At 38.7% G+C, this 18,200-nt stretch overlaps 1 protein-coding gene across 2 annotated transcripts; it reads right to left on the bottom strand.

Moving 5' to 3' along the window:
* Positions 1–1,918: 1,918 nt before the first annotated feature.
* Positions 1,919–14,146, bottom strand: calcoco1a (calcium binding and coiled-coil domain 1a). Of its 2 annotated transcripts, none has more exons than XM_067526392.1 (15): positions 13,946–14,146; positions 12,060–12,220; positions 11,790–11,892; positions 9,555–9,757; positions 9,138–9,350; positions 8,748–8,896; positions 8,574–8,643; positions 8,322–8,477; positions 7,880–8,134; positions 7,369–7,494; positions 7,097–7,192; positions 6,155–6,236; positions 5,723–5,970; positions 5,381–5,466; positions 1,919–4,007 (listed from the first exon to the last, which is right to left on the bottom strand). In XM_067526392.1, the coding sequence occupies exons 2-15, from the start codon at positions 12,189–12,191 to the stop codon at positions 3,980–3,982; spliced, it is 1,947 nt and encodes a 648-aa protein (XP_067382493.1). In that variant the 5' UTR covers positions 12,192–12,220; positions 13,946–14,146; the 3' UTR covers positions 1,919–3,979. The 2 variants fall into 2 exon arrangements, with proteins under 2 accessions (XP_067382493.1, XP_067382490.1); XM_067526389.1 differs by having other exon boundaries at positions 13,919–14,145.
* Between the last annotated feature and the right edge of the window lie 4,054 nt (positions 14,147–18,200).

Raw genomic sequence — 18,200 nt, 5'->3', positions numbered from 1 at the left:
ACAGTCATACATGTCTTACAATGTTTAACACCACCTTGGGTACATCACTGTCACCATTGTGATCACTTTCTTTTGATATCCTGATAAAGATCAGGAACCCTCTTAGTAAAAGGCTACTGATAGTAAACATGTCTCTTTTTTCAGTGTATCAGTGTGGGATACTAATGCCTCACCTTGATTTTATTAATAGAGAGACAGAGAGAGAGAATCAGTGGAGGGTGATAAACAGAGATGAGATTATATCAATTATATGATTGTTTTAATTAACTATCATTAAAGACAGATCAATAATGCCAGACTGGAATTAAAATAAGGTCCATACATTATACGATACTTTACAAGGAACAATCAAACGGGCTCATATACTGAGCCTTTGGAAGGTGTTGCCATGGGAACCCACAGGAGGGTTTGGGAGTGCTTGAGGAAATTTAAAGGAGCAGGGTAGATTTCTATATACTCATCCTTCCATTTCAGTCATACTTGATTATCTAAATGCTTGAGGTAGACATGCTTCACGGGAAATTAAAAAAGGATGGAAATATGTGATGAATGGCCCCTGGAAAAAGGTAAAACTGTACAATGAATCTATAAAAAACTCCCTTGTAATATTCTTGCAGCCACAGGATATTAATTATTTACAAAAATAGTAAAGAAACCATAAAAGTAGGTCATGACTGCAGCATAGCACAGGAATTAATTCAAAATTTTAAACCCAGAGAGAGCCCCTACTGCACATTTGCTTTGTTTGCTCAGAACATGAGCAAACTGCACTGGTCCCTCAGTCAACACACAGAAGAAATAATGAAGCAGCTCCTGAGAAAGGGATCAGGAGGATAAAGCTCAGTGAACCCAAGTGCTCCTGGCAGCAGTTAGGGAGGACAGACCTGAGCTAAGGGCGTAATAAAGCCATAGGTGCATGTGGCCTGGGTTTGATAAAAAACTGGAGTGGTGTCCTAAAGCTATATGCAGTAGAGGAAGGTGTATATGTCACATGCTGAATGCATGCGAGTAGGGAGCAGGGTCATAATATGAAATACTACATCATTTACAGTGTGTGTCCTGCTTGGGTTAAAAACAGACAAAAAGGACATGTTCATCATTTGTTACGTATGCAGAGAATCCCTGGAGGATTGGGAATCAGTCAAGTGAGAAGAGGAGAGGTGAGGGGAAGGTGAGAAACGTTTTCAAGTGCAAAGACCATAAATTTAACACCTTCCCCAGTATGAGCAGAGAAGCAGGCGGGGGATCTTGAAGAAAGGGTAATGGAGAAAGTGATGAAGAAACGGTGACGGTATCTGTGACAAGAGTGAGAATGGAGGAGTGCCAGCAGGGAGGCAGAAGAAATAAACAAGGCCAGGTAGAGTAAGGAGTGATTTGGGGAAGGGGAAGAGGGGCTGGTGAAGGCAGGCATAGGGGTCATAAAAACTAGGAGATGTGTTCTGGCCTCTGGGTCTTCATATCTTTTACATTTCTAATTAAAAGAGATAAAGAGTGAGGGAGTCATCAATCCCACAGTGATTTCCCAGTTAAGGTTTTAGAGGGGGCTGTAAACTAGGCAGCCCGGCATCATTGATTTTATAATTAGCTATCGTCACCCCAGACTTAAGATGGAGGGAATTTGTTAGAGGGGCAGGTGGAAAGCTTAAAAGGGGGAGCAGGAGACTGCCAGGGAGTGGGGAGGCACAAGGGTGAGGAAAATGATGAGGTCAGCCCTGAGGGTGGACTGTGGGAGAGCCAACACTCTGTAGAGAGAAAATCCAGGCTAAGAAATATATCTGAAACAGGCAATGAGCCAAAATGGGATATATATCTATATAGCTGTGTGAAAAGAAATGTCATATTAATTATCAGTAAAATGTCATGTGAGGATCAAAATATTGCTGTGATCTTTGGCCAGAAAAAGACACATTACACCCAGTAATGGATACATATACCATTTTATTATACAGAACCTCACCCAAAACTGTTACACGACTGATAAGAAAATACATGGTGATGTACACGTGGGATAACCTTTACACACAAAAACTTCAAAAACAAACCATAACCACTGGAGCTTTATTGCAATACGAGACACTGTCCTAACAAGGAGCATTCGTACAGGAGCTCTCAGTGGAACAACAAAAAAAATAACTTCCCTAAGACATAAAGTCAGAATATAACCACAAACAAGGACTATGGAGAATACATGTAGTGTGTAACTTTCTGGGAAAGAATATCAGACTCATCAAAATGTTATACATATGGAGAACCAACCAATGTACTGCAACACCAGAACACATAGACAGACATTTACTTTTTCCATGACCACTTTAATAAACCAGTTCTTGCCATAAGGCTGATCAAACATTTCTTGTACAGATCTCTAACCTTTAATCAACATGCCCATCATGTCCTATCATTAGCATCAATATCTCGCAAGACAACAATCAAACAAAACTCAACACCAAATCTTAATAGAACAGATCTTAATTGCTAAAAGATTTTGATAGACAGAGAATAAAAACAAAGTGTAGATGACGTAATCATAAACACCACACACAATGATAGTAATAAAGATATTAATGAAAAGGACACAACTGACATATTTTTAAGTATCCATATATGAACTTTTAATCTCAAAATTCCTCTATAGTAAAAATCGGGTGCAAATGCAGCAGAAAAACTTAAGCATCTAAGTGTCTACCAAATATTCCTAGCCAGGCATGGAAAATATTATCACACGTTACAAATCTGAACACCTATTTCAAACTAAAACGGAATATAGTTTAATTGCAGCATAACCCAAGTTAATTATAAATAAAAAAAATCATAAAAAATGCATACAGTATTGATTAAAGGTAGGCAGCAAATTTTATTAGGCAGTATATTTCCATCGGGCTAGGGGAAAATACCAACACTATTTTATGATGGAAGGATCTATAAAGATACTTTTCTATGACTCTTCATTGTTTTAGGCACAAATTTAGAACTGCATGACTGTGACGTTTGATTTCTGTACAATATAAATTGTAATAAACTGTAATAAAGATTGATGCTAAACAGCCAAATGTCCAAATAGTAAATTTACATTTCATTTAGATAAGTATGAAATGTAAAATCCAATATAATTAACAAGTAAAAACTGCAGCTGATATATACTGAAAATCTTATGAGTATTCATTTTATAATATTGATGATAGGAAGCTACTGCAGTAGAAAGTTTCATCTGTCATCTGTTTTAATAGACTTTAAACACAATCTGTTCAATAAGCTTTTTATTTGAAATACACATCTCAGAAAGCCTCTGCATCACTAAATCTCCTTAACTGTATCAGCATGCCAACAATCAAATCTAATGCGTACAAGAAAGTGCATATCAAATCTTAGTTCTAAGTATATGGAGGAGAAATATGATGTCATAGCCCTAAATTGTGGCAATATAACTCTAGCATGATGCTGTATCATTAGTTTATGTTGCCATGAATAGTGTTCAAAGCTGCTATGGAGAAATTAAAGCTGGAAGAGAGTTTTGCCATGATTTTCAGTGGAGCTGGGCCTGCACAAAACATCATAATTAGAGGGCACGTCATGACTCCTAATCACAAATGTCATAAAAAAAACGACATAACATTCATCGTAAAGCTCTCGACATGGCAATGATTCAACACAAAATCTATCTGCTACAGCTTGGGATCTCTCAAATGCCAGAGCCTAAAAGCCCCGTTTCAAACTATGCAACGGTCTTATGTCAGTCATAAACACGGTGTTGACCTGCCACCACAGCAATTATATCATTCCTAACACTAAAACAATGAGTGAGTGCTAATACAACCATCTAGAAGAGGAAAACCAAGGTTTGTGTTAAAGAAGATGTAAATTGCATATTAATATTTTGTCTGTGTAGTGATTGAGATGCATATATACGCTTGTTAGCGGAAGTAACGCTGAACCGCACTGACTTGCTCACTTGTTGTGGCCTTGGCTGGATGCCCACCGGTTACCATAGCGAGGTTTCAGCCAGATCACTGGAGGAAGAAGACACAAAGCAGAGTGCGTGTGTGTGAAAAACTTGAAAGAAACACAAAGAAAAGAGGTGGAAAGAGGAGGTTAGACTATAGGATTGGGTAAGTGTGAGAGCGAGGGCTTTAATGATGCTGAAAATTGGCCCGTGACTGCAGTACACCCTTCAGGTAAATCATTGCTACAGCTTGCTGTCAACTTATCTGTCCCCTTGTCCTCCCATCTCGCCCCTCCCATGCCCCGGCTTTGTTTCACACTGTCTCCCCCGCTTTATCCCGACTGAACTTCTTTTACGACCATGTATTCAAAACTTCCATCTTTGAGCCATACTCACCCTGTCACCGTAAATAACTGGTTGCATGTGTGCATTAGCAAGCTCTGAATTAGTATACCATGTCTGTGTGAGATCAGAAGAGGCAAAGTGACAAGCATAGTTACTCAGGTGTTGTGCCAAAGTTTACTTTTAAAGTATATGTATTTTACTTTATTCTTCTAGTTTGAGATAGTCTAAGTTTTTACTTTTTGCATTTGGGAGTGTGTGATTTTTTAAACACACTGCATTCATCTGGCAAGCTGGGTTAACTAATTACTTTTCACAGTGGGAATGTACACACAAATCAAAGCATAAGCTCATAAATATGAAGCATTGCTGGAGTTTAAAACCAGCCAGCGGTGACAGAAAGAATTTTGTCTCTCTTTGCAGTACTTACTTTAAAGTCAGATTCTTTACTCAAGTAAATTTGCCAATACCACAGTGTAAAAATGTGCTGCATTCAAGACCTTGTACAAGTAGTTTATCAAAACATTGTCCCTGTGACTGCAACATCATTAATTTCTGTATGAAATAATAATAATGCAACATTGTGTAAGTAGAGTTTTATTTCTGTATATGCTCAAAGCAGAGGTAGCTTTAACTGCATTATATACAGTTTAATACAGTGGGCCCCCACCTATTGGTCTGCCCCCCCTCCAATAAGCCAAAGCATAACTCTGTGGAGTTCAAAGTTCTGCTAAACACATTTATGTTCATATTTTGGACTTCAAAATCTTTGTTGTTTGTGAACTTTTCATTAATTTGACCTCTTTGGCTCTCCACCATTTAATCCAAAGAATGTATTGTATTTAGAAATTTGTTGTAGGAAGTAAAAAGTTTAATATTTCTTTCTGAAATGTACTGGAGTAGAAGTATTAAGCAGTAATAATACAAACTGAAAATACACGAAGGGTGTTAAGTATTTTTCTCCATTGCACTAAGTTACAAGTGGTCACTTGTGGTGGTGTCATATTTTCTGAAATTCTAGTAAAATTTTTGCTAATACATACAGCATTTTATTATTGTGGTACATGATCATTTTTATATGTGAGGTGAGGATTTTACCTGAGAATAGTGTGGTCAGGCAGCAAAAGTGCTGTTTCCTCTCCAGAGCTGTGCCTTCCACATTCAAGTGGATCAGACCCTTCCTCCTAAACACCACATAGAAACACACACACACACACACACACACACACACTTAACACATATCTGTCCAGCAGCTATTACAGTCTAATAACTTGCAGACTAGCGGCCTAATTGCTTGTAGGAGATAATGTCTATATCAAACGATCCACTGCCCATGTTTAACTTGTGTGCAGGGCTATCAGCATGAAGACATTTCTCATTATTAGTATCACATATAATTACGCTATGGTGACAACGAATGACTCAAATAAAGTATCTCACCGAATCAGAACTGTGTAGCAGAGTCTCAGCTCCAGACTGGTGTGGTGAGGTGAGTGGGGCTGGCTGGCTGATAACCACTGCGCTCCTCTCTATCTCCCTGGGCGAGGGGGGAGGGGTGGTGAGGATCAAAGAGTCAGACTGACCCTGCTCACACAGACTGTAGTGTCCCACAGGTCTGGTTGGACGGAGAGGCTGCAGGGCCTCTGGATTCTCATCCTCAGTGTCAGATAATGCACCGTCAGGGCGCCCTGCAAGATAGAAACGTTGGCACAGATAGAAAAAGTGGTCACTTGTCCCTTTAAGCACGGCTCCTGTCAGCCACAGACACTGGCCATTCTGAACAATATTTAGTGTTGCTGTTGAATGATAGTTAACACTTTTATTGTTCACATCTGCAGGGCATACAGTAGATTAATGTGTGGCTCCATTCACCTGTAGAGGCAATCAGGGCAGCACTCCACTTGGCACCAGTTCCCATCTTCTGCTCCAGCTGACAGATATACTCAATCAGCTCCTGTAGTGGAAAATACAACCATCATATCGCACACCAGGGCAGGGGTTTCATCATGGTTCCAGCAGCCATCACCTTCATAACCCACATGATGTCTGACTTCTTTACGCCAAAGCAACATAAAACGGTTACACAGTAAATACATCATAAATGCTCCATGTGGGCTAATATCTAAATATTTTTTAACAGTTAAAAAAAATACAAATATTTAAAAACATGTGTTTGATTTACAATGTCCCACTGATTGACTGCTCTTTCCCATGTGACAGATGTTAAAATTAAGCTGGACACAAATTCTAAAACCACTGACCATCTACTCCGCCAGCAGCAAACAAATGTGAGGGTAGTTGGCCAATGAAAAATATGCAGGCACTTTAACAGCAGAAGCACCCACTGTTCTGAAATCCACAGATTTATATTACACTATAAACAATTTATATTGCACAATAACAACTAAGAAGACAACAATAGAGAGAAGATCTGTGACAACTGGAAGATTCACAATACCTGTATACCTGTGTATAGTGCATATTATACTGGTAATCTTTAGGAAATTAATACGTTTATATTCAATGTATCATATTACAAATATATAGCAATTTTGTTCTTTTAGAAATACAAACAAACAAATTAAACCATAGCTGAACCTAAGATTGGCAGTTGGCAGATTGGCAAACCTATTTAATTTAATGCTAAAAATGTAAAGAACTGCATACTAAGCTCATAATCCTACAGGCAAAGTGTAAACAAATCATAAATGCATGGTGTTTACATATTCTAAATATACCAACATTATAAACATTAGTTTGCCCCTTTTTGCCACCTTTTGCCAGCACAAATTCAAGTTGTCCTGTTTTTCCAACCTGCTTCTCGGTAAGTAGCTGCTCCTTTTCTTTTTGAGCAACCCTCAGGCTGGCCTTTAGCTCCTGAAGCTCCCTGCGGGTTTCACTCAGCTGAACCTGCAGGCCAAACATAATAAGGCAGCAGGATAGAATACATGAAATCATCTAATGTCAGAACAGTATTTATAGAACCAGTACTGTAACTTCTGTATGACATATGGGGAGTGAACAAAGTCTCCCAATCTCACTATCTACCTGCTAGGTTTGCCACAAATGCCAAAAGTCTTTCTTACCCGGTTGCAATCTTTCTCTCTTCCAAGCTCAACGTCTAGCTTTACTCTCTCCATCTTCTCCTCTTGCACCTTCTCCTCCATTCTCTGTATCTCTGTGCAGAGTTTTTCCAGCTGCTCCTGGTCCTTCTGTTAGGTTGATAGACATACACCTACTCAATATACAACACATTTACCTCAGGCAGTGATATCACCAGAGCATGGCAAAAAAAACTAAAAACACTGATTACACAAGCATCACATGTCAAAGTGTCCCTGGGCAAGACACTGAACCCCCAACAGCCCATTCCCATCCCTTGCCGTGCAACGCTGGTCCTAAGCCGAGTATAAATTGGGGAGGGTTGCCCCAGGAAGGGAATTCGGCGTAAAAACTGCACCAAATCAACATGCGGACAAAGGATCAGCTGTGGCAACCCTGAACTGAAGGGATAAGCCAAAAGGACAAAATAAATAAATACATAAAACTTTTCTGGAATCTCCCCTTCAGATCGCATGTTCTGCAGGGATGCAGTACCTCAGTAATACGCTGCAAACTCTGCCTCTCCTGTGCCCAATGTGCTCTTCCTTCTCTGAGGGCCAGACTAGAATCTGCAAGCTGAAGAGTAAGCTGGGCAGCCTGCAGGCGAGCCTGATGCAGGTCGGCCTGGCCATGATCCCTCTGGGTAACCATGGCACTAAGATCACTCTTCAAACCCTCTGCAGCTCGCTCACTTGCATTGAGACGTTCCCGCAGGCTTCGCATCTCCTTCACTGCTGCCTCGCTCTCCGCCTGGCCATAAATGCAAAAGAAATGTGTTGGCATGATTTGCTAGAAAAATACCAGTCCTGTGACATTACAAAAACTGAATTGAAATGAGCCATGTTGAAAATGAGTTCTAGCAACCTTTAAGAATGACTTACCTAAACTAAGCATATTTCTCATAAAATACATCTCTGTATCTGACTTCCAAACTGACCTCTTTCCTGTGGGCAATGGTAAGTTTCTGTGTGAGGGTGGTAATTGTGTTTTGAAGCTGCAAGACACTGGTGTCTCGCTGGGCTAAGGAGTTCCTCAGGCCCTGGAACTCTTTCGACAGACTTCTGAGTTCACCCTCTGCATGTTCCAGCTTGGTCTATGAGAGAAAAATGAATGACACAAATGAGAAAAAGAGAAGGAGCTGCAGAAGAACACTTTGTATTATAATATAGTGCTTGGTCTGAAGTGTGACCTGCAAGCTCTTTCTCTCACTCTCCTCCTCTTTCCTCTGAACTCCTGATCTCTTCGCTCTTTCCTTCAACCTGCATGCAAAGACTTAGTCAATGACAATTCAAAAACTTCATGTGACCACTGTACAACAACAAAAACAAAAAAGGAGTATGAGAATAAAGAGAAAATGTCAGACCTTTCCAACTCAGTCTCCCTTTCCATAGTTCTTTGAGTCAGGGTTTTGATGTCCTCCTCCAGTTCTCTGATTCGCACTTCACTCTCCTCCCTCGCATCCAATAAAGCACTTTTCTCCTGGGCTAATGATTTTCCTAAGGCCTGTTCCTCCTAATAGAACAGAGGCATTTTGAATTTTTATGAGAAATATTTTATTGTATCATGATATGGATTAAGGTAATTTAATAATAGACTATTCCACGTAGTAACTGGGTCGATTTTACCAAATTGATGTTTTTAACAAATTGTGCATTTAAAAATGCACAATAATCTATAAGGGTATTGTTTAAGCAGTCACGAGAAAATAAATGTAAAGAGAAAATTTTTTTATTTGCTTAGGTCTATACACAACCTTCTGCTTTTTCGCCATCTCCTCGAACTTCTCTCGACTCTGCTTCAGCTCCTCCTCTAGTCTGGCGATGTCACTTTGGAGCTCTTTGCACCGCCTGTCCCAGGCTTCTCTCGCCCTCTTATACTCCGCTTTCTCTCTTTCCCTTTGCCTGTTTGCAGCCTCCTGCACCTGCAACAGCTCCGATCGCTCCCGCAGACATTCCTGCAGTCGACTCTGACAATGAGGAAGCAGATGAGGATAATCAGTGTGCTATAATCTTAAGTGACAACAGTAAACAACAGCATTGATTTTCCTTCATCTTTCTGATCAGCACTCAATTATTTAATTATTAATTCATTTTGCTTAAACAAACAAACAAACAAACAAACAAAACTCCCCTTCATTGCCTTATTTGCTCGACCTCTTTTTTGCACTTACCTGCAGCAGTTCAGCGCGGGGTACTACCAGCAGCATGTCTGTGCCGGCTTCTTCTCCATGGGGCCCGTCCTCGAGGGTCACCAGATCCTCGAGTGGCTTGGGGGCACAGAAAGTGAATGTGGAGCTGCGGGAGCACACTTCCCCCTTAGCGTCGACATAGACAAACTCATATTCCTGCGAGCTGGGCTTGGGCAGATAGGAGGCTACAGTAATGAAAGAAAGAAGATGACAATTCTGATAAAACTCACGTGTCATGTGCTATGCCTGTCTTCGTTTAGAGCTGGTTTCTAATTAGGCCCGTTTGAATTAATGGAGGACTTGAGACGCTAACGTTAGTCACTAGAATAGATCGCTGCAGTACAGCTTCCGACCACCGTCGGCAGGACTGAAATGTTTCTGCGCAGGTGAGTGAGGCAGAAATCGTGCGCTATCTTGGTTTTATTGGGTTACTATTGTTTAAATGAGAACAATGCGCACTCCCCCCCCCCCCCAATTATTCAGTTGAGGTTTTGTTACTGCCATCTGGGATAGACATTTTGATAAGTGAGAAGTTCAGCTTGTCTCAGGTCCGTTGTGTAACATTATTGTTATGTTAAATGTGTTAATGAGCTAAGAAATATCTGATGTGGTCAGAGTTTTCAGAGACCCTCCATCAGGGCTAGCTAATGTTAGCCTGCTAACTCTTGACAAGAGTTGGTTCACTTGCCTCCCTAAAGGGGAGCAGAATGGATGCTTCATGAGACCCTGTGAAGTGTAAATGATTTTTTAAAGCATTTTCTGTGATACATTTTTTGCTGTCTTACTATGGATTACTTGAGAAAACTGATTTTTGGTTTTGTCTAGAAGTAGAATTATTAAGCTACCTCAGGTAATTATTAGCTAACGTTAGCATGAAGGAACGTTAGCATTAAAGTTGACAGCAGGTGAAAGCAGGTGAAACATTAGTTGGTAAGTTGTGCTTTACTGTAAGTTAGACAACTAGCCATCAACATAACCAAACTGTAGTTGCATTGCTTTGTTTTGAGTTCTCACAGTTGGTTTAACTACTAGCTTTAATGTAAGGACAAATGTCTGAGGAGCAGTCTCAGCAAATCGCTAGCTCATAAAACTAACTGTCATGTTATCTTTTACCTTTAAATATTTTTACATTATGCTTTGCAATATCAGAAACCTATTAATGACTATATAGTGATTAATGTAAATGATTATGTACCAGTATTCTCTCGTATGTAAGCAAACATTAACATCCTGCTAATTCGCAATGCATTCTGTTCCACGCAGAAGGTGTAATGTTTAGCTGCGTTGATAATGCTGTGGGTGAGACATTAGTTTTTTTGCCAGTTATTCTGAATGTATAACCTTGCAATCCTTTTTCAGGCCCGTTTCCAACAGATGAGGTCTCCTGCTTCCCATTCTCACCAGAGAGCAGCCTGCCACAGTCCCATGACTTCATCTGGCCCATAAAGTAAGCTAACCTAATATTGTCCTTATCGCACACAGGCCATAGCTTCATGTTTAGAAAGATTTACTTTAAATTTTGGTTTCACAATAAATGTGCAATAAAGGGTAGAGATGGCAAACAGACAAGAAGAATCACATACAACTAAGTTTATGAGCTGTATTGTAACTTAGAGCAGCAGCTTAGGTCACAGCACAGACAACCTTCTTTTTAAATCACTGTATTGCTGCTGATAAGGGACCATCAGCAGTTTTTTTTTTACTTTCTTTCCAGTGCTCCTCCTCCAGTGAAGAATGACATTGACAGTAAGCGTAAGTTAGAGATAAATCACTCTACCAAGGGTCAATGCCACACCTGCTGCACATGTGCCCCTCATACTGAATCAAGCTTATCAGCTGCCCCTGACAGCGAGGGCAGAATGAACACTGCATTTGCTAGTGAGTAGTAGTGGCATGCTCTGAGCTATTGTCTTTGTCATCATTATTCAAACTTGTTCTTACAAAAGAAATTAATTCAAGCTACGAGGCAACGTGTCTGTTTGAGTGATGCTCATCTAGTAAACAGGATATTTTCCATTTTATATCTGTGGGAATTAAGATAGAAGTTAATAACATTATTTTTGACAGTTGCTTGCTCTTTGTACAACAGACCAATTCAGTTTACGGAAACATCAATCCCATGCTGATGGTTTTATGTGCAGACGTATCCGCTGTACTATATAGATTCTGGTTAACAACAGTGAATAATATAAAACTAGAAAACAAGGGCATGAGTACCCTGGAAATGAACACAGCAGTTGACATCAGAGCCCTCTTGATAGTCTGCTGGGGCCAATGCCCAAACAAATGTGTGGTAATCCTTCACTGATGACCATCCCACCTGAAGAAGAAAACATTCCACATTATTTTTCTTTAGAGAAAAAAAAGGCAAATGTATTTTTTTATATATATATATATATATATATATATATATATATATATATATATATATATATATATATATATATATATAAAAAAACAATCTTTGTTCACACAGGTTATCAATACCTTGAAAAGACCTATCCAGTCATTGCTGGCCCAGTTGTACTGTGAGCTCAGTGTGTAGTGGCAATCAACTCTACTCTGGGGGAAGTAAATGCGGCCCACATTTCTGAAGTCTACCCCACAAGCCTTGTCCATGACAGCACAAAACAAAGACTATTTTGCACCTAAAGTGGAAAAAAAAAAAGGTTCAGACTTGAGTTGATAATTTTGTTTGATAATTTTGTTTGCTTATGTAAAAGTTAGAAACTGACATGCCATAGTCATATGTGCTAATTGTGGAATAGGTAAGAAAATGATCAAGAAAGAGCCAAGAGCCTATTAGTATTTATTGATTTTAAAAAGACATGCTGATTGAACACACACTTGAGGAAGGGCTATCAAGAGCTTGTACCACAAAGGGAGTTCACCTAAATCTGGCTTGGTGTGGGTTATGCGCCTTTATTAACCTTAACATTGGTTGTTATGAATAACTAGTACCACAGAGCTGGTAGATGGGTTTTCTCTATTTACCCAGAAGCTTGTTTATGTGAAAGACACAGTCAAATTATTATAACTAGACTCTACTCATGTTATTCTGAGCTGTAGTGATGGAATGGCGAGTAAAAGCAAAAATACTATCAGAAATCCTTTCGGAATCAGTGGTGTAAAGAAGTGCGTTCACTTAAGCACTGCACTATACTGTTTTAAGGCAATTGTACTTCACTTGGGGATATCCAATTTTGGTACTTTGAATTTTGGCTCTGTACATTTCAGAGGCAAGTATTGTTTTTTTACTCTATTGCATTTATTTTAGAAAATAAATACAAAATACAATATAATAGGACTTTATTGACCCACACTGTAAAACATCTACAGTGTGGTAGTGATATTTTTACTTAAGTAAATTATCTATTTCTCATACTTCTGTTATGAATGAAAATAAAGCAAGTAAAGTAAAGCCTACAAAGACATAATCTACAAAAACAAATTTAATCTGACTTCTGATCTGCTACTGTTTACCAGAAATTAATGGATAAGCTTTTTATATTTCTTAGTGGCAGGAGCACTATCTAAATTTCAAGAAGAAAATTACCTCTGAGCAACATGACATATGGCATATATTTGTCACTAGAGCTATCGTACACCATCGCGTGTAAACTTGCAGGGCAAGGTATTTGAGGCCTGTAGCATGTACAGGGCTCAAGTGAACTCTGGAAATGCTCTCCATGAACTGCTTAGCAACATATGAAACTAACTCATATTTAGTCATTTAGCCATATCTAGAGTATTGACCCTAGTGTATTTCATGCATACCCAACTGTTCAATGTACTCTGTCATGACAGAAGTATATAAATACATAATACTGCAGATAATATCAACAATTGCTGTACTACAACAGGTTGAAGGGGAAAAACACCTAACAGGTGGGTTTGCAGAGTACATATACTCCAACTATGGATAAGCTCTCTTTTGTGCACTTTAGTTACCTTCAGTAGTACAATATCTGTATCTATTTTAGTAATCCATCCTTCTGAACTAAGGTACGAGGAAATAAAGTTTCTGTTATTAGTACTGAACAAACATATTGGAGAACATTTTACTGATGCCGTGAAAAACTACACTGACTTAGTGTCTAACGTGTACAGTCGCTTCTCGAGGGTTCACAATACGTAGTATGAGGCTTGAGGCCCAACAGTAGCACATGTGGTTGTGCCATACATGTCGATGCAGGCACAGGAAAACAATCATGAGATTAAAATTAAAGTATTGTATAATCTGTAGTATATTATGATGTTTGTTAAATTAGGCAACATGATGCACGTGCAAATCGCGCGATACATTTATAGCCTTTGTTAACTACAAAAACATCTGCGTACATTACCTCGACTGTGTCTGATGTCTCCCTTACTTTTATCGCCTCCGCTTCCCTTTAAACAGACTAAACAAGTGTTATCTTTGTGAAATACTCATGTCCCAGTCCACGAGAAAATAATAACATATAAAGCGTGCTTTTCTCCTCGGGCTCAGTCGCACCACTATCCCGAAACAATAACAAAAAACCAAAGCAAAACATAAGCATGACAGCTTCACTTCCGCTGTGGAATTTTGGGAGCTGTTGTTCACCATACCGATGAAACAACGCAGAAAGGCCACAGTTGAAACTACAACCCCCAAGCTCAACGCAGAAAAACAGAGGTCGTACTGGATACAACATGACTCCTGTCATTGGTCGCACGGGGCGGGTTACAGGTTGTCTGACAGCCTTATGAGGATGGACCAATGGAAATGTGTATGTCGTAAGTGTGGCGATAATAACTATCTAGAGGTTGCATCAAGAATCTCTTTGACGTGCATACAAGTTGTTGGTCACGTGATACAAACAGGTAAATATTATGCTCAGTCAATTTAGGTAAAAGTAGTTACGTGCTAACTTGTTTTGAAATATAGCCTGATTCATAAACGTTATCTGCGGAATGGTCAAATAAAAGCAAAGTTCACATTTAGTAATTTACGTCTATATCTGGGCCATTTTTATGTTAACCACAGCCCCAGGAGCTGCGTTCCATTAAGTGAACTTCTGGGCAAACGTTGAGAACAAAACTGCTAATAAACTTTAAGAATACTTTTTTATTAGAACGGTAAATATTTATTTAAAATTAAATGAATTCTCTTAGAGGTTCTTGATGCTTAATGACATTACATTAGATATTACAAACTTAATTTATAATCTACTGTGAGTTAGTTAATATTTTAAATTATTCGAAACATGAGTACTTATGGAACAGTTCCCTTTTAACTATTTACACATTGATAATGAAAGTGATGAATTAAAGAAAATCTTAAGATCCATCAAACGTAACAGCTGTAGCTGAGTTGGTAGAGTCCTCCACCAACCAGTTCGACTCTGGGTTTCTTCTGGCGACATGTCGTAGGATTATTGGGCAAGACACTGAACCCCAAGTTGCCTCCATCATCATTGTGAGTCTGTGTGTGAATGGGTGAATAAGAAGCAACACTGAAAGTGTTTGTAAAAACAAAACAAAACAAAAAATGCTGTATAAGCAGACCACATACTATTTGCTATTCAAATTTATTCCAACCAATGCTGATATGTACACTCACTGGCCACTTTATTAGGTACACCTGTCCAATCCAATGCAATCCAATACAGCAGCTCTCCCACAAGTTCTACTTTTACAGCGTTAGAATGTTTTTTCGTTTTTGAGTTGAAACTTTGTTATTGAGGTCAAAGTGGGCAGTGGAGTCGTACTGTAGTCCAGAAAAGCATCTGCTAAATGACTAAATATAATGTATAAAAAGAGGTTTGCTAATGTTTTGCCACCCTATTTAAAATGAATGAGGTGGCCAAACCACCTCAGAAATAAAGGGAGAGTGGAATTATCACCTTTCTGACAGTTTAAACTTAAAAACTGAAAAAATTATTACATTCTAAAAATACAATTAATAGCATAGCTGCTGTATTGTATTACATTAGATTATACAAGTGTAACTGACAAAGTGACCAGTGAGTGTGTGTGTGTATATAGTCTGAAACAGTAATAAAGCACCAGTGTTGCAGTGAGAATAGTTAACTAGTTTATTAGTCCCTTGTTCACTTGTTTTTGTTTTCTTCTTCATTTGCATAGTCTTCAAAGAATCTTAGACAGATTTTTGCACAGTTAACGTTTTATTAGCGTTGTAGTTTGCTGCTTAGTTGTCATCATTTACATTACATTTACATTTAGTCATTTAGCAGACGCTTTTATCCAAAGCGACTTACAAGTGAATCAGTCATCAGTGTTATTATAAGTGCATTTGGATACACATTTGAACAGATCTTAGACATAAATGCATGTTTTCATAGACTTTTTGGAAAGCCCCCATTATGGCAGCTGGTTCACGCTGTACCTTGTAGCACTGGGGGAAGGGGATATCCTCCTGAATGATGATGCTATGGCACCAGGCAGCAGATGGCAGTATACTATCTTGAAAACCACATGCTTTGCTTCCAGGTTTTCACATGCAAACCATACCATAGTCTATTTAATAATGTAAAAAAAAAACATTAGATAAAAGAATAAAATATTTGATTAGGCTATGGATTAAGAACCTGAAAAGGAACAGCTCCTCAGCTTTATTTTACACACACACAATTGTGATTTAAAAATACTGATAAGTAATATCCACAGATGTACAAGGTAGTTGGATTCCATAAGCCACAAAAAACAAATCTCAGATTAAGTTGAAAATGAGCCTTGTATTGAAGACATACCTTTATCATGCCCTAGCAACTGCAGCCTAAATAAGTTAAATCCTGTATTATTTTAGTTATTGATGTTTTTATACTGCCTAGCTGCCTTATTTATCTGTTCTTACTGATGAGTTAATCAAGTTGCAGAGTACTTTACTCCTCCTCAATTAGTAAGTCTAGTTTGGCTAATTTAGTCAGTGGAACACACAATAAGGACGCTCCATGTAATTTTATGCCGATGGACAGTCAATGTTGAGACCCTATAAATTGTGTTTAAGTGGATTAATAGTGTGCTGAGCCTTTGTGAGCAAAGTAGTGCTGGGAGTAGTGGCTATCTGTGCAGTGTGATAATTAAATAGATTGTACTGCAATGACTAGCCCGTTCACTATTCATTGTTGTACATGTATGTTTTAGGCTAGGATATTAGAAAAATAGCAGTATAAAACAAGTTCAAGTTCTCAATTATATTTGGTCGTGTTTTGGAACTTTAGTTTCCAAAAAATTCAAATTCTTTCATAATTTTAATTAATCAATATTAAATATGTGCATTAATATAAAATAACTTTTTATGAATTTATCAAGTACTCCTTGTAGCTTCACACATGTTTTGCCAATGGTTTGCTATTTTGTGGCACTGTTATTTCAAAATGCAACATGTCACTCTTCAGATAGCGTTGACTTTAAGTATCACTGTTGTGCAAAGTAAGAAGATAGCTGTGCAGTAAGAATGTGAGGCTTCACCCTAATAGAGATTAGACTATAAGTAGATTGGTTTTGAAATTTTTGATCTTGACCAGTCTGCCTGTTGTTAGGGCTTCTCCATGTTTGTTAACACCACAACGAATACACAATTATGCACCTAGGCACACAACCTTAGACTTTACACTTTCCAAAGAAAACTAAGTATAAAGTGTAAAATGGGTTAAGATGAACTATTTTAAGTAGAAAAAAACAAAACTATAAACTGTTTTGTCACAAAAGCCTTGGCATTCCGTTTATTTATTGGTTGTAGAACTGTTCAGTCCCTGTCGTTTGCTGATTTCTAGCAGCCTGGCTTGGAATTCCTCTCAATATAAGAAAATGGCATAGCCCCTGAGTGCTACTGCAGTTTTATTACCTAAGGTGGTCTGTCTGAATATAGCTTACCACATGTCTCATTCAAAGAGAATGGCAGGTATGTGTCAGTAGCCATAAATTGCAGCTTGCCTTCAGCCGTAATCAGTTGCCAAGGAAACCTCAAATGGGATTATGACCTTCTGTTGTGTATAAGCAAAGAAACTGTTGTCAATGTTTAAGAAGCAAACAGTAAAGATTTATGTCAGTAAACCCTTCATTCCCTCATCATACTAGATTAATGTGTTAGGTTTTAATGTGTGACTAGGGCTTTTACCGAAATCCGTTATTTAATTTTTTATTTTTTTGCAATTTATTTTTTTTGCTATATTTTCAAACCCATTTTTAAAGTAAAAAAAAGTCCAGTGCTATGTGGTGAGTGATGAGATCACATTACATGAAGACATTAAAGGGGTAGAAAACAAAGAAGGAGGGATCAGGAGCAGGGTGCCTGGAAGGAGGGCAGAGTGTTTGGAGGGTGGAGATGAAGAAATGGGGGACGGTGGTATTTAGTATGCACGGCCAAGCTGCCCCATCTGCTTAGCGCAGCAGTCCCTGTCGTATAACTGTCTACGGGCCGTGGGCCACATAAAGAATGTCTCAGATTTGATGTAATTCCGCAAAATTAATGACAGCTTTACTCGGTATGGGCCGTGAGGGAATGATTAGTGTTTGATCGTCCATCTGATCAGTTCTCTTGGCTGGTTGCAGGAGAGAGACTCCACTATATGGCAACATGCTGCCTATGGCAAGCACAAAGGTACACACAGACGTATATACAGATACCCACAGATACAC

Source organism: Channa argus, chromosome 13 (genome assembly GCF_033026475.1).
Source record: "Channa argus isolate prfri chromosome 13, Channa argus male v1.0, whole genome shotgun sequence".
In the NCBI taxonomy this organism is placed as follows: Eukaryota; Metazoa; Chordata; class Actinopteri; order Anabantiformes; family Channidae; genus Channa; species Channa argus.
Note: the sequence above shows the minus strand (reverse complement) of the source record. Positions and strands in the feature narration are given on the sequence as shown.

Bases quoted from the DNA above. Each gene is read 5' to 3' on its own strand.
- calcoco1a (XM_067526392.1), bottom strand. From the start codon at position 12,191: ATGGACAAGGCTTGTGGGGTAGACTTCAGAAATGTGGGCCGCATTTAC. The intron at 9,758-11,789 runs GTACTCATGCCC...TCATTACTGTAG, and splicing joins CTGCTGTGTTCATTTCCAGG to CCTCCTATCTGCCCAAGCCC. The intron at 7,193-7,368 runs GTAAGAAAGACT...TTTGGCCTGCAG, and splicing joins GAGAGAAAGATTGCAACCGG to GTTCAGCTGAGTGAAACCCG.